The sequence below is a fragment of the Vanessa atalanta genome, chromosome 25 (assembly GCF_905147765.1).
Source record: "Vanessa atalanta chromosome 25, ilVanAtal1.2, whole genome shotgun sequence".
NCBI classification, from domain to species: domain Eukaryota; kingdom Metazoa; phylum Arthropoda; class Insecta; order Lepidoptera; family Nymphalidae; genus Vanessa; species Vanessa atalanta.
In genome coordinates this window covers 4,330,095-4,351,694 of record NC_061895.1, presented here as the reverse complement: position 1 = coordinate 4,351,694, position 21,600 = coordinate 4,330,095, and the positions used below count along the sequence as shown (strand labels likewise).

Below are 21,600 nucleotides of genomic sequence, written 5' to 3'. Positions count from 1 at the left end.
TTTCCGTGCGTCTACTTATAACATAAAAAACCTTAGCTCCGGTAATCGTCAGTCGTCGCATGCCCCCAGAACCAGGAGAGCCTGCGCGCGACGGTGGAGGCGCACGACACGGTGGAGCTGTGGGGGGGGCGGCGCGTGGCCAGCCGCGCGCTGTGCCCGGGCGACGTGCTGGCGCTGCCGCCGCACGGCGCCACCATGCTGTGCGACGCCGCGCTGCTCACCGGCGCCGCCGTCGTCAACGAGAGCATGCTCACCGGTCGGCGTCTGCGCTATCTCTCCTTTACATTATACGTGCCGACTCCGGCAGACATTGTGTACATTTAAAACCAATAACTAATTTAAAACTGAAAATTTATTTTCAACTATATTATCAAAATCCCTGATGCCTATCAACGAACCCTATAGTTTTAATATACAACAAAAACTGTTGCTGTTTCTTGAATTGCTCGTTTAAAAATAAACCATAGTTACTCTTTTGTTAAGCATTTATTTCTTTGACATGTTATTCTAGTTATTTTAAATTCTAATATCGTTTATTTTTCAGGTGAATCAGTGCCAGTAACAAAAACGGCTTTACAAAGAATCGACAAAGAGTTCAATTTGAAGGAACACAACTCTAGCGTACTGTTCTGCGGCACGAAAGTTATCCAGACTCGGTATTACAATAACGAACCCGTTAAGTAAGTTTATTTAATTATTTAATAAAATCATTTATTTTAGCTTTTAAGTTCATATATATAAAGGACTAGTTGTCACCCGCAGCTTCGCTCGCGATTTAGGGGTTGGTTGTCATATGATAGGCAAAAAAGTAGCTTATGTTCGTATTTCGAGTTCAAGTTTGCTTCATACCAAATTTTGTCATTCGGTTCATTGGGTTGACAGTGAAACAGCGACAGACAGACAGACAGACAGAGTTATTAGTATAGATTATAATTTCGCATTCGATAAAGCATTTATATTAATATCATATTAAAATGAATACCATAAATGGTATCGCCATAAAATCATCACAAATGTCTAGAAAAAATTTGAAGACTCAGATTGTCAGTATGACAACAAGAAAGAGCTTGATTCAAGTGACTGCGTAAAGAACTACAGTCATATGATTATAGCTACTTACCATGATTTTAAGATAAATCATTCTAGTTATAAGACTTGATTGAGATTTGTCTGAAACTTACTTTAATTAAATTACTACTAACCATACATTTCAAGTAAGGTAGGCAGGTATTCTCATAACGCATTTGACAGTGCACGTTTTCTGACACAGAGCACTGGTCCTGCGCACAGGATACAACACGAGCAAGGGTGAACTGGTTCGAAGCATCCTTTATCCCGTGCCCGCTGATTTCAAGTTTGACAGAGACTCATATAAATTCATAATAATTCTAGCCTGCATTGCTCTTGTAGGGTTGGGGTATACTGTTGCTCTAAAGGTAAGTTTAAAATTGCAATTTTTATATATAAAATTTTACTACACAGTACATTTTTGTCGGTATTATTTTTAGTATTTTAAGTGTGAGTAACTAAAACTCTTTTCCACTGACCGACTTAGCAAAGATTCATGAACCGTAGGCTTATATATTCCATGTGTTTTGCTAATAAATTATTATTATTCTCTGTTATTTTATGCTCTACAATCAGTCCCTCGTTAACGTATCTTAACTCACAATTTAAATTAAATATTGTTGTGTTCAGTTGGGCTACCGTTAGAGCATAGCATGTGATCAAAGGTTTGTTGTAGATTGATATCAAATCAATACAAATTGTAAATCAGCATTATGGAACTACGCAGTAGCATAATACTCCATAACAATGATTTATCGACTACAAAATTTATCAATCCGCAACAAATATTTGATAGCAACAGTTGCTAAGGTCTAACCGTAAACACCACTGGTCTGAAGAGAGAAAGAAATAATAACTGCGGGTACATGACATATTAGTTCCCAATGTGTGTGGCTCATAAACTCATGTAAGGTTGATATTTCTTAGAGCCAATGTCTATGGACGACGGTGACCACTCACCACCAATTGACCCATTTGCCATCATACATATTATACATTGGAAAATGACTATTAACTTACTTTTTTTAGACATACAGAGCTATGACAGTGGGAGACATAATTATAAAGGCACTAGATATAATAACAATAGTGGTACCACCCGCGCTACCTGCCGCAATGACGGTAGGTCGTCTGTACGCAGTGGGAAGACTCAAGCGTGCCAGGATTACTTGTCTCAACACCAGGGCCGTTAATGTTAGCGGATCGTTGGACTGCATTTGTTTTGATAAGGTGATATAATCAATAATTTTATTTACATTCATTGTCTGTGGTAACTTGATTGGTTTTTCTTACAAAATACATAAAAAATATTTATTTGTTACAAAATGAAATGAATGCGATAATTAAATATCATTGAACTAAATATTTCTTAAAAAGCACACAAATGAAAGACTAAAAATATCTGATTTTAATATTATGGAGGAATATTAGAGTTGGATATATTATATTTTTTCTTTAATATCGTTAAAATATGTAATATATCTTAAATTGTATAAATAAAACAAGTAATGTTTATAATGTAAACATATTCTTACAGACTGGAACGTTAACAGAAGATGGCCTCGACATGTGGGGTGTAGTAACTGTCAGTACGGCATCCTCCCCTCCACTTTTAGGAAGACCTCAAAGAGACCCGAAACAGTTAAACGACCTCCACGAATTAAAGATAGGAATGGCTTCCTGTCACAGTTTGACTTTGTTAAACGGGGAATTGGCTGGCGATCCACTGGATTTAAAGGTACAAACTGATAACTTATCATGCTCTTTTAATTCTATTCGCAATTTGAACACATTTACGGTTTTTTTTTTAATAATGGTTTCATTTGTTTGACGGACGAAGTTTGTTAAAAAATAGTTTAAGCCAACTGTTTATTATTTTTTTATTATATAGAAATGTATTTTCACTATGTATGCCCAATTCTTCGTCTATTTGTCTAAAATCAATCATATTATCACATCGTTGATATTTAAGAAATATCAAAATTATTTACAAATCGACTACACGTTCGAGACTTTGAAGAAAATTAAGATAGCAAAACGTATGTTAAAGTCAATTAAATGTTATTATTATAACAATTCACGTAAATTTTTGCAGATGTTCGAGTCGACGAGCTGGCTCCTCGAAGAGCCCGATGTGCCCGAGCAGGCCAACTATGACATGCTCACACCGACCGTTGTGAAGCCCCGGGGCGCTGCTAACATCAACGTTGACGACTTACATGTATGTTCCATCACTTTTTTACTTATATCTGGATCTTCTAGAAGAAGTTATATGAATTGGATACGTTTCTTCTACAGACAAATAGTGTAATGAATATGTTAATTTTATATAAATCTTGTTTTTGGTATACACACGTTAGAGTACATTTTTGATTAATAAAATGTTCTGTGTTTAATTTTGTTTTTTTGAGACCTTTTCTCAAAAAAACAATATTGGAAATAATGCAAGACTAGTACAAGCAATCGATGTAAACAAAACTTCAATATTTTAAAGATAAATATTTGTTATATTTACAGGTCCCCTTGGAGGTAGGCATCGTCCAGCAATACCAGTTCGTATCTCAGCTGCAGCGCGCCTCAGTGGCGGTCCGGTTACTGGGGGAGGACGTGCTGCGAGTGTACTGCAAGGGAGCCCCGGAGACTCTGCGCACTCTGTGCAAACCGCACACCGGTACAAATATGTTCTGAACTTTCATGTGCACAATTTAGTCTTATAATTTATCAGTGGAGATGTAAGCATCGTAAGAATTTTAGAAGCAGATATATAAAACAGTCTTTAACACGAGAAATCTTTTATTGAATTCTAGTGCCTGCAAATTTGGACGAAGTGTTAAACTCGTACGCGGAGAAGGGCTACAGGGTTATCGCAATGTCGACGCGGATTTTGGAAGCCACGTTCAAACAATTGCAGAAGATGAAAAGAGAGGAAGTGAGTAACTCGCTTGTTCGTCAAAACAAAATTTTATAAAATTAATTAAATTAAAGCGATCAGTAGTTCTGAATGTAGAATTTTCCAATATGTATCGGCAACAAAATCAGTAGTTTTTATATGATTTTTTTTTAATATACCATGTATTCTGATAATATTTTATGTATGTTTTGATATATTTGTAGGTGGAATTAGATTTAGAATTTCTCGGTCTCATAATATTGGAGAATCGTCTGAAGCCCGCCACTACGAGCATCATAAGAGAGTTGAAGGAGGCCAACATACACGTCGTTATGATAACTGGTAAGCCATATAAGTATGACCAAACATTTTGGCACCAATTTATTCACATATTGTTTAATAGAGACTCTCAGACTTAGGACTGAGATAGTACTTTTTAATTTTCAGTTTAGTTTCAGAGTTTGAGTTCAATGGGTAGAGTAGGGTTAGGGTTAACTACAATTTACGAAACGTCGAACATCCTCTGTAGGAAATGAGTAGACGGTTAATATTTCTTATTATTGTTATTTTGAACTTCACCTGTCAATACGGGCCGGTCGAATATCTACAATAAGGCGTGTTTTCGAGATGAGAATGTCAGTACCCGTGTACCGCGTGCGCGCAGGCGACAACCTGCACACGGCGCTGAGCGTGGCGCGCGAGTGCGGCGTGCTGCGCGCCGCCGAGCGCGTCGTGCTGCTGTCGGCGCGCGGCGCCCGCCTCTACTGCCAGAGCACGCGCCACGGGGTGGGCACCGGTCTCAGTTATTGTTTTATATATTTAAGATTTTTATAAACTTCTATTGATGTTTTCCACGTTGTTAAAACTCTGATCTATTCGTCCATTCTTATCCAACGATGGAAGTTTAAGTTTTAAATGTCTGTTTACTTTTTGGTAGTAAATTAAAGTGCACCCACTAATGATGAACTACTGGTGTTTCAGGTGAATGTGGGTGGTTGCGTGTCGCTGGAGCTGGAGTGTGCGGGGGAGACGGGGGCGGCGGACAGCGGTCGCGGCTCGTGGCGCTCCGCTAGCGGCTCGCAGGATGCGGAAACGGGTCACAGTGAGCCGCAGTATAAGATCGTCATGACCGGCGACACGTGGAAGGTATCTATAGACGAATCATTTTTTTTAATTAGCTATTACAATAAATGGGTAGATTGACGACAAAAGGTAAGATCACAAGAGCCCAACAGTCTTAAATAAAAAAATTACATATCAATCAAGTGTTTGCCTTGCATTCGAGAATTAATTAAAAATAGTGTAAACGTAGTTAATATAATACACTGTCTGGTCTCAGGTGCTGCGGACGCACCACACGTCGCTGGTGGGTCGCGTGATCGCCCGCGGGGCCGTGTTCGCGCGCATGTCGCCCGACCAGAAGCAGCAGCTCGTGCTCGACTACCAGGCGCTCGGCTACTACGTCGGTGAGTGCAGAGATTGCGCGACTGGCACACTTCACGAGCCATTCGACTAACCGTCCCCCCCCCCCCAGGCATGTGCGGCGACGGCGCCAACGACTGCGGCGCGCTGCGGGCGGCGCACGCGGGCATCTCGCTGTCGGAGCTGGAGAGCTCGGTGGCGGCGCCCTTCACGGCGGCGCAGGCGGACGTGGCGTGCGTGACGCGCGTGCTGCGCGAGGGCCGCGCCGCGCTCGCCACCAGCTTCGGCGTCTTCAAGTTCATGATCGCCTACTCGCTCACGGAGTTCCTCTCGGTCGCCTTCCTCTACTACTTCGACTCGAATCTCACCGACTTCCAGTTCCTGTTCGTGGACGTGGCGCTCATCGTGAACTTCGCCTTCTTCTTCGGCATGACGGAGGCGCACTCGGGCAGGCTGTGCAAGGTGCCGCCGCTGACGTCGCTGCTGGGTCTCGTGCCGATAGCGTCGCTGGTGGGCCAGATGCTGTTGATAGTCGTCGCTCAGTACCTGAGCTACCTGGCTCTGACCACCTTCCCTTGGTACGTGCGACACACGTACGAGGGCGACGAGGCCAACGAGTGCTGGGAGAACTACGCCATCTTCACGATTTCCATGTTCCAGTATGTGACCATGGCTATAGTCTTCAGCCATGGGTCCCCCTATAGGCGCTCTGTGGTCACGAACAAGCGGCTGATGGTGAGCGTATTACTGATGACCGCTATTTGCGTCTACGTAACGGTGTCGCCGGCGCAGTGGTTATCAAAGTTCCTCGAACTCAGGATGCCGAAAGATTCTCTCCTATCCTATATAGTAATAGCTTTGGCGTCTTTTAATTTCGTCCTGGCTCTATTCTTCGAAAGAGTCGTAATCGAATATATGATGGAACGAAAGCAAATGATACCGAACTTCCTGAAGGAGAGACACGTGAGGAAGACTCCGCATCTGATGATCAAGCGACAGTTGACGGATATGGATTATTTGAGCTGTGATAGTGTTATTAAATACGATAAGGAAACGAACGGTTCGGTGTTTGATTCTGTTTCGGAATAAAATTAATATAAGCGATAAAAAAAAACTTTATAGTATTTGTAATTCTTTTTTTCGAATTTCGAATTATAAATATTAAATATTTTTTCAGTTCAAAATATTTTTAACCAAATTTAATTTGATTTTATTACATAAATAAACTGCCATATACAGTTTTATATTACAACTTTGATCTCCATATGAGATATATTTGTTTATATTATACATTTCAAAACATATGTTATATGTGATATAAAATATTTACCAAATAGTTTAGGTATATTTAATTTCAGGTATGGAACATACAAATAAACGACACAAAATACTGATATGGTTTATATAAAGCGGATTATCTAATGACCGTTCATAAACAATCATTCCATTGTGTACCTCATTCATTTAAAATATTTTTCTAATGAAATTGTTGATAGCAGTGACTTCACTAAAGTTATATTTTAGTGATAATTTATAAATGAATTTATTGCATTTTTTAAAACATTATTCAAATCAATAAATATTAGTTCATTATCCAGGGTACCATTGAAAATCAGCGTTGGGTTCTTGGAACCCAACTTGGAAGCTGAATGGTAACCCTTAGGACACGTTAAGTATCATTGTGTTGTTTTGTATTCTTTTTGTTTTTTTGTAATTAAGTTAGTAGTTATAATTAGTTAATATCATTTTTTTTTTATTATTTTTTGTTTTAAATTTTTATACTTTTTATCCTTTTTACTGTGTACCGTGTCCAAATAAACATTTCTTATTTCTTATTATGAAATGTAAAATTTTCGTACATTATTTTTTTATACTTTTGTTGTCTGCACTTGTACTCGCTTTTTATTCTTTAAAATTAGTTTTAAGTAGAAAAAATGTTCAAACTTTAGGCAGCATATTGTGATAATCAATCAAAATTATGCCTCTATATAAAATCTAAAAGTAAGTTTTTCTATATGAAGACGTATATTTATAAAATCAAACTTTTTATTCCTTCATTGATTAAGTGTTGATTTGAGCATAAAATAGTTAGTGTTGTTTAATTTTAAATAAATCAATTTCTTAACTACGCACACTCGCACAGTAATCTCCATATAATTATTCAAGTCTAACTATGACTACCGTAAGGATTCTAGTACAAAATTGCATAAATATTGTATATATTATAAGTGATATCTGTAGGCATATATATATACAAAATGTAGGCTGTATTTTACTTTACTTTAAGTTGAAATTTAAGCGATGTATACAGCTCGAAACCGGCCAATGTCGTGCCTTATATTTTCTGTTTTAATTATATTTCCACTATATATCATACCTCTTATCATAATTTGTACTTATTACGAATGTTACTCTCAAATTATGTTTTAGAAAAAAAATCAATGATTTTGCACTTATTTATTGTAACAGTATTAACTACAAATTAATTGTTACGTTTTGAAAGATTTCTCAGAGATTTAATTTATATGATATTCATTGATATTTTTACAAATGTGCATATCCAAGTCAATTTATAGTTAATAATACTATTTGATAGTAAATATATTGTAATAAATGATGTATTTATAATAATAAAAATGTTTTATTTGTACAAAGATTTTCTACGAACATTTACAATACAACAAAATCAAATACACACACGTGTGTGTATTTCATATGTGAAACTTAAAAAAATAAAATAACGTATTATATTAAAGCAGAAAAAACAGATAGCTTTAAAATATCATGAGGCAAATCATAAATTTCGTCCTGCTGGACCAATGTGCTCTCTTATGATTTTTTTTTTAAATAACCCCGTCAGATATTTGTATTAAAAACTCAAACTATATTTTTTTTTTAAATGTTCAATATATTTTCATTTGAATTCTTCTGTACTATTATTCAATCGTAGGAGAAAACAAACCCGAAATTTTCATATAATTGCGATTTTATACACTACAAACATCTTTAGATTAATATATATTAATTTATAATAAATCCCAATTACAATTAATTTCCTATTTATATCTACTAAAATTTACTTTTAAAGATCTGACAACTACTTTGCCGGCGTTCAAAACGCTACCACAGATTGTTTTTAGCTCGAACAAAGATGTCATATCATTTATATTTACTCCAACAAGAACTTACTTCAGTAACAAATGTTTATTAGGAAAAATTAAAAAGGTTCATAAGAAAACAATATGTATATTGCAATAAATTTATTACTAAAAGCAATAAATATGGTGATAATAGACTCTATTAATAAATTAACAAAAGTTTAACTTTTTACATAATCTTCATTTCATTTTGGCATCACAGTACATTCAGAATTTTATTGGGCTTTGTTTGGGATTTTATTATGTTAATTTAAACACAATATATATTTAAAATATTAGTGTAAATTAAATATAGGACTTAGTAATTTAAAAATCCTCTAAAAGCCCTATATACTACACTTAATGGTAATAAGAGATATATTATGTTTTAGCGAATAATACAAGAGAATTATCTTATGTAATTGAAAAGTTTTAATTAATGCTGTTTATAATTGGTAGTTAAGATTTTTGCAACGACATTTTCAAATGAGACAGAATAGTGTATTTGGTATTAGTTATTAAGTTTTACTGATATCCTTCCCATATAGTTATTAAATTTCTTAAAAGGCAATATCTTGTATTTTGCTGTAATTCTCTGTTTTAAATAAGTGATAAATATCAGTAGCATTTATAATTTTATTACAGAAAAGATTTCTCAAATCTTAGCAAAAAACTTTTAAAGAAAAGTACATTTTAGAAAACATTTATAATTTTAAAAGGACAGCACTTATTATTTATTAATAACGTCACATTTATTAAAAAATATTGATGAACTTTTTTTTTTGAAGTATTTGTTGTGTTATTTGCACCAGTATCTGTGCATACAGATGTTTACAGCTGATGTTTTATAGTGTATCTGTCCGACACGCGAAAAACACCTTTATTGCTTGCACCATAAGATTACTGATAGAAACAAGTTTATTAATATATCTTTACTGTTACTCTAATACATTTTGCATAGCATACAAAATGTCAGAGAAATACAATTACATAAATTAAATACTTTAGTGCAAAAATATATAAATAGTGACAATATATTAATGTTTTTAACATTAAAAAACATTTAAGAATGTACTATAGCAGGCATCGAACTCGTTTCTCTGGTGTATAGTACTAAAATGAACTTTTATTTCACACATGTCGATTGCCTGCCATCATTAATATCTGGATATCAAGGTTTTTTAACAAGTACAATAAGATCATTGAAAACTTTGACACAAATTATATGTAGATCCCAATCCTCAATGCCACGTTTTAAGCACCGTTTTAATGAACAGATTATAAGTATTATTTAATATAAACTATACAAAAATAGTAAAAATGGCTTCAGACACCACTAGGTGGGCGAAATTATTATTATTGTTAATAATATTTTTATATAACTTACATATTGGAAACGGTTTGATGCATATATATAAACCGCACTTCTAAATATATAACTTATCCTATAAATAGTCAAAATTTAAAATGAATTTGTAAAAAATGATTCAATTAGAAGACACAAATCAACTCTTCACAACATTCGAAACCAACTTGTCAGAACCCAATACTCAGGTACTATATTTTTAATCACTCGCTATACTAGAATTTATTCAGTTTGTAACTTAATAAATAACACAGTTACCTACTCATTTATTTTCAATTCATCAATCAACAATACGTACGTGTATTGTTAAAATTATGTTGACTCTAAAAATACTAATAACGTTATGTTATGAGACGTATGCGACGCGTTAAAATAACGGTTTAGTTTAAACCTATCGTGTGTTCTTCAATCTTCACGGGTTGCGGCGCAGTTTGGAGAAAAAACTGTAAAATAGATTAAATATTACATACGATTATCTATAGTAACTAGATTTAACTCAACTTATAACTTTGTTAATATAAGTCCAGAATATATAATTAATTTAAATATATATCGGAATAAAATTGCTGTATCTGTGCAAAGTGCAACATTGTGCGTTATCCCAGTATACTATATTATTATTTTGCACAACAGATGCAAAAGACAGTGAAATGTGCAATCGTCCGTATTATTATAAAAGGTTTTAACTATAGACATTTATATATTTTTGATACTCAAATTTAAGTCCCTTTTTTTCAACTGAATGCTCATTCTCTTTTCAATCTTAATTGAAGCACTCATTTCTAAACTAATTTAACAGAATTAAAAATATCGCTTTATCTTTTTTTGTCTGGTAAAGATTAAAAAGATACTTTCAATCTATGCATGTACTTTAAGACGTTGTATTCAAAAGAACGAACACCGTCGTGGGAAGTTTTTCCACTAAACGACAACAGTATCTGACGATACGAGATGCTATTGACACGAAAGAGGAAAATGGCGATATTGAAAAATGCTTTTTATGTTTTTGTATCGATTTTGTCGTGTAATGTAAAATCGTCCATTGATGCTCGGTTTGAATATTTAAGAAATCCGTTTTGATTTCGGTCGAATTTCTTTAAGGTCTAATTCAGCGACGTCCCAATAAAAACACATATATGTGATTTGGATGACTCGTTATTCGTACCTCGAAAAACGTTTCGGTAAATATAGAAACCGGGCATGAGAGATGTAACAGTTGAAAAACAAAAAAAATGAATGGCGCAAAATAACTTACCAAAAGCGGTCGTGCTCAAGATGCAGTGACGCAATACTGCGTGCAAGTGTACCTTTACCATTGTAGACTATACAATTATACATTGTTTATACATTTAACCTCCGTAAATATTCCAAAAATGATACGACAACAATAACAAAGTGCCTACATTAACATTTTTGCTTTAAATTTTATTAAATTTATATGTGCGAAATTATCTGTGCTCTCTTAAAACAATTAAAGCATTAAAGCAAACAGTCAAATATATTTTTCTTTATAAATATTTGTGTACATAAACAAAAGGCGAAATCAAATCAACTATGATTTATGTGGCAATATTCATGGCTGATTCAACTTTAAAGCGCAGGCTAAGCTAAATAACTAAAGTATAGACAAGAGAAATAAAAAGCCGGTTGATCGAGAACATTTTCGTATAATATCATCTTATATTAACAACTAACAGAGAGACATCACAAGCAAAGCAGGCGCTACTCTCGATGATGCATTATTTCGTTAATCATCAATCACTAAGACAGATTTTTCACTTGTGCATAGTTCTTACATATAAAACATTTCGACGATAAAGTTGACAAGTAGTTTAGCTTCTTGGAGCAACTTTCATAATCTTGACTTGAATTATATTAAAAATTTATCGAATATATTAAATCGTATATAAATATAAATACCTAGCAGATCTATAATAAAACCATGGATTTATAAAAAGAAAATCGGATGCTGTAGACTATCGTTACATTAGAACGAACATCGATTAAATACTGTACAAAAGCAGTGTAAACTTTATAAAGAAAACACGTTTAAAATACAATAAATTATGCAACACAAAACATTGATAATTGCGTCTATTATATATAAATACTTAAAATTAAATACAAAAATGCGAATTATTTTACTGACGTTACATCAATTCACATACGTCAACACCTGTGCGCTTCTCTTTATACTTTAATTGTTTGATTTCTTTATCAATGACCTTGTTATGCCTCGCGAATAGAGTTGCACTAAAGTCGCACAAAGCGCACAAGTTTAGACGTAAGTTTTATCTAACATTGCAACAAAGTGACTTTTCAATACACTAAAATGATCTACATCAAAGTATAAATTTGAAATATAATTATAATAAAACCAATAAAAGGGATTATATCAAGAATTATAGGCAAGAATATAGACACGATTCTAACGTCTAAATAAATCTGTATAAATTATTAAAAAAAAAACATTAAAATAATATGAATTTAAACACGATTTAAAAACTTCCCTAACACTAAAAAGACTTGATTTCTTTGAAATCGTAACTAAACGATAAAATAATAAAAATTGCAGTTAAATGACTGTACTAATTTGTACTTGAAAATAAAGAAAGAAATATATCTTGAATTATTTTATAATGATTGGAATTAATAGCGTCAATGTTATTTATTCAATTATGAATAATAAAAATGTATTTGTTTCAAAACGTACCATAAAATATTACAACATACATTTATATATTATTATTAAAATTCTTTTGTGCCAAGCACTGGCATGTCAATTTCTAACACTTCCCATATTCGAGTGAATACGAGTTATGTCTAAAACATCGACACATACAAATCAGACGAGAGTAAACTTACACATTGCTTTCTACATTACAAGACAATTGTTTCACAGAGCACCAACATTGTATCCAGAGATACTTAAAAGCAATCCTTATGTTTAAAGGCATAGAGTTTAAATTTCAGCACCCGTGAAACAATAGTGCTGTTGGAAAATATATTAACAATAAATAGTACATCTAAGCTAGTCTATATACCATACATTCGTTTGCCGCTTGTCGCTCGTTCGCGTTTATTTCTTATTCTTCCGTTTAAGCTTCGGTATTCTGTAATTGGGTGCGAGTGAATTTAGATGCAGGCATTGTGTTATATAAGTATTGTGAGTCTGTGAAACACTTTAAAGAAACGTTATGTCGAGTAGTGCTTAGTGTAGGTTTGTTAGACATTTAAAAAAAAAACATTGTACTTTGTAATTTTCTTTTACAAAGTGCATATGATAGATTAAATCGGTACAGTAGCTCTCTAAAAAACCATTAGGAAACTCTGAAAGAAAAATCCATAACGAGTAAATTTAATTGTACAAATGTTTTGTAATTAACTTAAGAAATCATATAAAATGTTTCACAGTTTAGTAAAGGTAAGTGTATAGTTCTTCTACCAAGTTTACGTTCAGCCCACTTCCATTGCTCCTCGTGCACCTTTACTTCCCAAATACGTCTGTTACACCAAAGGCCACCTACATGCTTAATTCCATGAAAGTGGGCCGACTGAAAACGTGGTCAATGTGAAAATTTTTAGTGAATTAGTTAAGTGCTCGATGGCGTGACGTGTTATATACATTTTGACCACTAGGGGGTGGACAATTTTCAATAATGGAGGTAATGGTGTTACTTACCCTGAACTCTTCTTGTGGGGCGAAGATTGTGATTTTTCAGATTCAAGCAGTTTCGAGCTCGAATCCTTCATGAATCCTGGAATTAACGATGTATGTTTATTGTTTTGTTCAGTCTTTAGTATGAGTGCAGCAATGAAATATAACTGGTTGTATTAGCAAATCGATATTGACAGTTATCATCACTGTACTAAATGAGGGTAGCTTGTTTTTAATAAGATTGAAAGTAACTAACCTTTGCCGGATATTCCAAAGACAGAGTTGCCCAAGTCATTGAGACTGCTTGTAAATTTATCAGCTTCCTTTGATACTGTTTCAGCCACCAATTCTTCCGTTTCTTTTACACCATCTTTTATTCCTTCCTTTGCCTTTTCCAACCTTTCGTCAGCGTCCTCTAACCTATCTTTCGTAGATCCCTTAATATCTTCAAGTTTGTCACCAGCTGCTACTTGGAAACCTTCAAAACTGTCTTTGACATTTCCAAAAAGTTCCTTTGAACTGTTTTCTGCATTCGAAATAGTTGTTTGTGCGCCACCCACATATTCCCTTACAGAATCATCGAGACTGTCGAAAGTGTTGCCTGCGGAACTCTGAAAACTGTGTAGCGTGTCCTGCGCAGAGCTTTCTAGACCGTGAACATCGTCCCGTAAATCTGCATAGGTATCTCGAGCCGAGCTTTGTAAATCTTCATATGTTTCATGAGTATCGTTCAATTTATCCTTCGCGGCACATTCGAGCTGGTCGAAAGCACTGGAGGCAGAATCCTGAACATGACCAAATGTTACTTTTGCCGACTTTTGTATTTGTTTTCCTTTTGTTTTAACAACTTGGTCAAGTCTTCCTATCTCATCTTTCCCATGCTCTTTAATTTCATTAAATTTATTCGTGACTTTACTTTCTGCATTAGATTTATGTTCAGTTGCAGCATTTAACATTTCCTCCGCAGATCTTTTAATTTCTTCTGTCGTTTGTTCTGCCTCTTGTCTTATCCTATTTAACCTGTCTTCTGCTGAATCTTGAAGACTATTTTTGGTATTGATTGCTTCATTTTTCTTTTCATTTATAGCAGTGTCCATAGCTATTTTAGATTGATCCAGTTCATTTTTAACAAGTTCAGCCTTGTCGTTAAGGGACTTCTTAAGTTCATCTTTTTTGTTGATTACGGCATTCTCTATGGTATTTTTCCCATCTTGTAAATTTTCCACAATTTCATTGCTTGATTTCTGCAAGTTTCCTATTATCTCATCTTTCTTTTCTTGCCCATTTTGTAATATTTCCTCTTTCGTTTCATTCAAAGCGTGGCTTACTTTCTCTTTTGTGTCTTGCGCAAATTGTATTGTGTCGTCTTTTTTATTTTCAATATTTTTGACAATTTTTTCTTTATGATCATGAACGTTTTGGATAACATCATCGCGGATTTCCTCAGCGTTATGAACAAAATTATCTTTCTTATCGTGCAAACTTTCTACTATTTCATTGGTTTTGTTTTCAGTACTTTTAATAGCATCTTCTGTTTTGTTATGTACATTATCTACAAATTGTTCTGTCTTATTTTGCATGTTGTTGACAATTTCATTTTTCGTATCTTTAGCATTTTGTAATAATTCGTTCGCTTTGTCTTGTGTATTTTGTAAAGCGATTTCTGCATTTATTTTTAATTTTTCTTCTTCCTTAGCAATGTTATTTTCTAAATCATTTTTGGCTGCAGTTGCTTCTTTTGTTAATTTATTTGCGGAATCTTTACCTTCAGCGATTTTATCTTTAATTTCGTCTTCCAATTTCTCTTTTTCTCCGAATATATTTTGAACAAGCCCAGTGAAGAAATTCTTCCCTTCTTTAGATTTCTTCTTCGCTTCTGATTTTAGATTATCCTTTTTATCCTTAGTCTTTGATTTAACATCAGCTGCAACTTTTTGGCCTTTATTTTTAACAACGTCTATGGAATCATTTAGTTGGTTTACTTTTTCCTCAGAAGCTTCAAATATTTCTTCCATTGCATCTTCAACTCCCTTTTTGATGTTGTTGGCTTTGTGATTAATGTTATCAGAATTTTTATCTAAGCCGTTTTTAATGTCATCTCCTCTTTCTTCAAATGTTTTTCCTAACATGGATAATTTATCGTGTCCCCTTAGTTTCATTTCTTCGGCCCTTTCCATTGCAGCAAAGTCCAGTTGATGAACTTTGTTTTTTATATTTTCTTCGGTGTCATCAGCAATTTTAACCAAATTGCTTAAAGTATTATTTGCAGAAGACTTTATAATTTCTACGTCAGAACTTACTTCAGAATGTAATTTATTCGCATCATTTTGTATTGTCTCAGCCGTTTCTGACAAATCGTTAAGCTTGTCATTGACTGTACTGTTAGCTTTTTCTAAATTGTCTTGAATATTTGACTGAAGGTCTTCTTTCCTGTTAATTAAATCATTTTTTATATTTTCAGATTTAACAATAATATCTTCTTGTATTTCACCGGCTTGTTGTAAAATATTATTTTTTTCTTTTTTTATCTTATCTGCGGCTTCTTTGAGATCATTTTCAGCGCTATCATTGACTTCTTGAAGTTTTTCATGTGCAGCAAATTTAACTTGTTCGATTCTATCGGTCAAATTAGAAGTTTCATCGTGGCGATGTTTTTCGCCTTTTTTGTATTTGCCTTCACAACAACCTGTGTAAAATTGGAATGGATCGCTTACTTTACAATGTAAGGGGGTTTCTACTGGTTGCATATGTTCATATTGGTGATAGACTTCTTCTGTTTTACTGCGCACATCAGGACAATCTTCTTCATCAACGATAAGTTTAGTTGCATATACTTGACTATTTATGTCATCGTCATCTTTGAGGTTTGGTTTTTGACGCACATCTTTAAACATGTCTTCAACTTTCTCCAATAAGTCTTCCGTAATAAGTCTGGGCGCTGGTTTAGGTGGAGTTTTCTCTTTAGATTCTCGCGGCTTGGGTTGTGGTTTAGGGGACGATTCCTTACTGTCATCTTTGTCCTCGCTATGACCGAATACGTTTTTAACTTTGTCGGCTAAACCGCCTAAAAAGGAACCTCCCTCGGGTTTCTTTTTACCTTTTTCGAGCGTATTCATTGGTGTTTTATCTTCATCGGAATCAAAGGTGGCTTTTGTTTTATTTGAATCAACGTGGAGAGTGCCACCATTTACTGAAATAAGTTATTAATTACTCTACAAATCTATGTACTTACACTAAAATCACTGTAGTCTGTATTACAGGAAAAACTGTACTCATATAGTTTGTATTAGACTTAAACTTATATAATTCTAACCATATCCTCATATACTTTTGTATACAGCAAAGCGTCATCTACGTGTCTAAATGAAGATGTGAATTGAGCATGAGATTTGTAATGGATGTTCGGGTTCAGTAATTTAAACTAAGAGGTAATGCGGTCGTCAGTCACTTAAGAATGTGCATTAAGCTGTGGGTAGAAGTTAGTCAAGTTTGTGCAATCATAGTTACCGTATTTATATGCACAATAGATATAATACAGTTTTAATATTTATGGGGTTTTCGTTTAATAATCCTTTCCAAAATGAAGTTTAAACTATAAATTAGTATCTCAAGACCGTCTTCGCCTTTAATTCAATTATCTTAGATGTTCATTAAATTAGTTTTTTTATTTATACGATTTTCATTAAAATAGATTGGCAATGTTTACAAAATAAGATCTTTTTTTAATTGGCAACGTTTTATAGACACGTCGTATTTGAGTTTTAACTCAATTTTTCTTTATTTAATACTTACCGGTGGGTTTGTCGTCCTTATCTTCTTCAGTCTCTTTCGCTGGATATTTGACGTCACCATTAGCAATAGTTTTATCCTGGCGAGTGTATAGCTTACATGAGATGTGATAAAAATATAGCAACGATAATTAATGAGCATTTAATACATCAGTAATGACATCGTAACATAAAATCAAAATACAAGAAAGTCGCTAACTGTATATTGTAATGTCATACATATACTTCTACATTAAAAAAATAATTTAATTACTCTACAATTAATCATTTGAGTCGTTTTGAACAAATAGAGCATCGTAGTATGTTATTGTAATAATGAAATATAGTATTTGAACGGTTGTATACTAACGTGTCCGTTCAGTTGCGGGCCGGGCTCTTGCGGTATGGGCGGCGGGCCGATGCTGTGGTTATGGTCACCCCAGTGGAAGCTTAGCTCATCCTTGAGCGCGTCGAATCCTGTAAGGGGTTAATTTATAACTAGTCTTTATATTTTTAATTTAATTATTTAACAAATATTACATGTTCAATTTTAAACGACTCTACCATATCCAAATGGAGCGGAATTAGCATAGTGTTTGTAGTTCGAATAGATATATTGAATGATATTAGAGCATAGTGTGTGTGCGTGTGTATGTGTGTTTGTCCGTGTGCGTGCGCGCCTCACCGGACTGGTCGAGGTTGAGGCAGTCGAGATGGCTCTTGGCGGCGCGCGGCGCGATGCGCTCGGGCAGCGCCACGTCCAGCACGCACGCCGGACTCGCCGCCTGCTCGCCCTTCGCCGCCTGACGCGTTTCGTACAACGTTCGATTAGAACACATCGCTCGGGGAGGTTCGGTCAATTACATGAAAGTCTCGATGAATATCGTCGTTTTAATACAGATGACCCTTTTTATTCCGAAATAAATACTACATTAAAAAAAATAGACAGATGTTTTCTTATATTGAATGAGCTATTTTTCCTTGATTATGCGTAAAACTCGTTCACCTTTGGTTCGTTCATGAAATAGATCCTGCCCGATGGATTCTCCTCATTGTGTTTCACGCGGACTGTGAACTCGACCCGGTTGTCTTTGAATGCCTGTAACAATATCAATTATTTTATCTTAATTATTTTCATAAAGAAGATATTGAAGATATTAATAAAATTTTAGTAAATTAGCTGTTGCACGCGACAATGTTGAGAAGTTGAGATTAACTTAAAATATAACGTTAATTTAAAACCTCCTTCTATACCACATTGGTGTGTACACGTAAAATTTCCAAAATTCTTTCCTTAGTGGGTAACTACTCAACTACTCACTAAATTTCATGGCCCTAACTTTAATAGTTTACGCTCAGGGATGATGAATCGTGTTATTTTATAGCTTTATAAGCATAGATAAAAAACATAAAACCTTTTATAAATGTTGTTTAGCGTGTGCTTAGACTAAAATTGCTACGACTTGTTCTTTTAAATCTTTGTTTAACTTAACAGCGCTAAGTATGGCTATTTGAGTTTATCAATTATCATAATCTAAAATTATAAATTATCACTTTAGCAATGTCGAATACTGTACCTCGAATGTGAATGTGGGCTGAGTACCGGACTTCGTGACGGGCACGAGGTTACCGGAGAACTCCAGGTATATGGGCTTGCCGTCCAGGAACCGCACTGCTGTCGAGTGAGCCACTTCGGTGTAGTGTTCCTATGGTTATAAAAACAAACTCATTACAATTAACCAGCTTGAGTGAGTAGATTAACTTAGTTTCCATTTAAATTCAATAAATAACGCTTATTATACCATCGCTTTTTTTTTTTAATTCTTTGAATCTTTTATTGATTAACGAAAAATATATATTTTGATTTTAAAACATTTTTCTCGTATCTATTTATGTAATAGTAAGTCAAAGAAACAATATAAATATATGTTAATTGGTGGACGGGAAAATAGGCCTGGCGGTGGTGGTGGTACCATCGGTTATGGTAAATGGTCACCACTGACCATATGCGACGCCAATGTCTAATAATAATTCAACCTTGGAAGATCAGGTGGTATGTCCTTTGTGCCTGGGGCTAACTAACTGTACTAACTGTAGCTAATTCTAGTTGAAGTGATTTATATTGCCCTTTTTCTATCAACCTTTAATCATATGACACATGAATCGACATTTAAATGTTTTTAAGATGATTTCATAAATGAATACGGATTTTTTTCCAGTGAAGTACGCACCTGATGAAGCAGCGTGTCGTATGCGTATCTGTCGGTGATGTAGAGCACGAGGAGGCGGCCCTCGAGCGCGTCCAGTCGCTTGCCGAGCACCACGATACGCACTTCAAACGGAACCAGTAACATTTCTCTGTAACAATTGCAATTATTTATTAAATTAGCAGCCTGTAAATTTCCCACTGCTGGGTTTGAGAAGAATGTTTGGAGCATATTCCACCGCGCTACTCCAATGCGGGTTGGTGGAATACACATGTGGCAGAATTTCGTTGAAATTGGACACATGCAGGTTTCCTCACGATGTTTTCCTTCACCGCCGAGCACGAGATGAATGATAAACACAAATTAAGCATATGAAAATTCAGTGGTGCCTGTTTAGGTTTGAACCCGAAATCATCTGTTAAGATGCACGCGTTCTAACCACTGGCCCACTGGGTATTAATTAACAACATTTCAGTTTAGTTATAATGTTTATAATGTCAGAAAAGTATGTTATGTAGAGTTAGCAGAATAATCTAATCCATTGTATATATTAAGATTTACATATCAATAAATAAGTATTACGCATGCGTACTAATATGTATAGGATCGTTAATTTGAGCGTCACTGATTTTATTAGCTTCGCGTAATGTTATATCATGGTTAAGGAATGTTATACTATTACGATAATGTGTACAACAGTAAAGTTCACGCGTCAGTTAATATAGTTCACATTTCACACATTTATTTAATTAAGAAAGCCGTCCTGTTCATTATTAAAAAAAAAATCAAGTCAACTTTTTTTTTTTGGTAGAAAGCATGATATTAGAACGTAACGAGAAATATAAATTTTATAAAAAAGTATTACATACATTTTCTTCAATTAAAAAATAATAATTCAAAAGTAGTTAGAAGGTAAATATTTTATAATACAATAATATATCGATTGAAGAGTCTCACCTGTACAATTCTGTCGCTAGTTTAGTCGCGTCACTAACATTTTGGCAGTTCATCAGCCAAAACCTGTGAAACAAGATAGTTAGTTTGGATTATTTCGTTTAATTATTGAGGAGCCGACCGGGAATTAACTTGTAATTGACTAGTACCTACTACATTTTCTAATGAAAATTAGAAACATGGACATGGTATGGACAGCAAAACATTTTTTTTCTTTGATTAACAACTAATATTGATATAATTACTCATCTTATGTTATTATGTGAACTAAAATATTATAGATGATTTATATCAACTCATGGAAGAGTTCGTTACCTGGCAGAAACGGTGGTGGTGAAGGAAGCACAATCGTCGGTGATGGTGAGCGGCGTGGAGCCGGTGACGTCCTCCCACACGGCGCGGGCCTGGCCGCCCATTATGGAGCACAGGAGACGCAGGTTCGCCGTGCTCTGCTTGTCGTGACTATTGATCTGTTACACGAATGAGATTTGCATAAGTTATCATCAGCGACAAAAGGGCTCATCTATTCGAAAGTAGTGCGAGAGTAGAAGGCGAGGGCGACCTTGTGGTCCTTGTGCTGCGGCAGCGGCGCCGTGAGCGTGATGCTGCGGTGGAACTTGCGGCGGCGCGGCTCCACGGTGATGACGGGCGACACGGCGGCGAGGCGCGGCAGCACGCGCGCCCGCAGCGCCGCGTCCGCGCCGTGCGCCTGCACGCCCACGCGGATGCGCTTGGTGAGCGCCTGCGCCGGGAACAGCGCCTGCACCTGCGGGATGTGCGCCGACGAGATGGTGCCGCCCTCGGGCCCGATGATGTGCACCTCCTGGCGCACGCGCGACACCACGGCCAGGTAGTGCGGGAAGTCGCACGTGATGATGCGCGTCACGCGCTCGCCGTTCTCGCCGAGGCTCTCGCCGCTGTTGCCGTGCTCCTCTCTCTCGCGGGCCAGCGTGTCCTGTTCGGTTAATATACGATTTGATATAATAACAAACGCGTATACTATGATAGTAGTCAAAATTATCCATTAGAAATGTATTATTAATATATATTGAGAAACAAATAAGTTACCTTATATATATGTTTATGTATAATATAATGTACATGTCGTTCGGAAGTTCACTATCAAAGTTT

The 21,600-nt window shown here is 35.3% G+C and overlaps 2 protein-coding genes across 7 annotated transcripts in view; one reads left to right on the top strand and one right to left on the bottom strand.

Moving 5' to 3' along the window:
* LOC125073820 (polyamine-transporting ATPase 13A3-like) overlaps positions 1–6,961 on the top strand; it is a 44,188-nt gene extending 37,227 nt beyond the window's left edge. For all 3 annotated transcript variants that reach the window (XM_047684910.1, XM_047684911.1, XM_047684909.1), the window contains 13 exons: positions 70–256; positions 545–680; positions 1,271–1,436; positions 2,098–2,298; positions 2,606–2,806; positions 3,164–3,289; positions 3,586–3,739; positions 3,876–3,997; positions 4,183–4,300; positions 4,623–4,744; positions 4,940–5,104; positions 5,298–5,424; positions 5,493–6,961. In XM_047684910.1, the coding sequence (XP_047540866.1) occupies positions 70–256; positions 545–680; positions 1,271–1,436; positions 2,098–2,298; positions 2,606–2,806; positions 3,164–3,289; positions 3,586–3,739; positions 3,876–3,997; positions 4,183–4,300; positions 4,623–4,744; positions 4,940–5,104; positions 5,298–5,424; positions 5,493–6,469 (2,802 nt within the window). In that variant the 3' untranslated portion in view covers positions 6,470–6,961. The remainder of the gene's footprint in view (positions 1–69; positions 257–544; positions 681–1,270; positions 1,437–2,097; positions 2,299–2,605; positions 2,807–3,163; positions 3,290–3,585; positions 3,740–3,875; positions 3,998–4,182; positions 4,301–4,622; positions 4,745–4,939; positions 5,105–5,297; positions 5,425–5,492) is intronic.
* A 1,713-nt stretch (positions 6,962–8,674) lies between these two features.
* LOC125073819 (ankyrin-3-like) overlaps positions 8,675–21,600 on the bottom strand; it is a 130,589-nt gene continuing 117,663 nt past the window's right edge. For 2 of the 4 annotated variants that reach the window (XM_047684905.1, XM_047684907.1), the window contains exons 23-34: positions 21,032–21,424; positions 20,785–20,939; positions 20,473–20,535; positions 19,540–19,666; positions 18,886–19,014; positions 18,315–18,407; positions 17,994–18,111; positions 17,679–17,785; positions 17,334–17,409; positions 13,798–16,731; positions 13,566–13,641; positions 11,531–12,996 (exon numbers count right to left, since the gene is read on the bottom strand). In XM_047684905.1, the coding sequence (XP_047540861.1) occupies positions 12,963–12,996; positions 13,566–13,641; positions 13,798–16,731; positions 17,334–17,409; positions 17,679–17,785; positions 17,994–18,111; positions 18,315–18,407; positions 18,886–19,014; positions 19,540–19,666; positions 20,473–20,535; positions 20,785–20,939; positions 21,032–21,424 (4,305 nt within the window). In that variant the 3' untranslated portion in view covers positions 11,531–12,962. Of the gene's footprint in view, positions 10,327–11,530; positions 12,997–13,565; positions 13,642–13,797; positions 16,732–17,333; positions 17,410–17,678; positions 17,786–17,993; positions 18,112–18,314; positions 18,408–18,885; positions 19,015–19,539; positions 19,667–20,472; positions 20,536–20,784; positions 20,940–21,031; positions 21,425–21,600 lie in introns of those variants that run through there. The other 2 variants (XM_047684906.1, XM_047684908.1) reach the window with 2 other exon arrangements.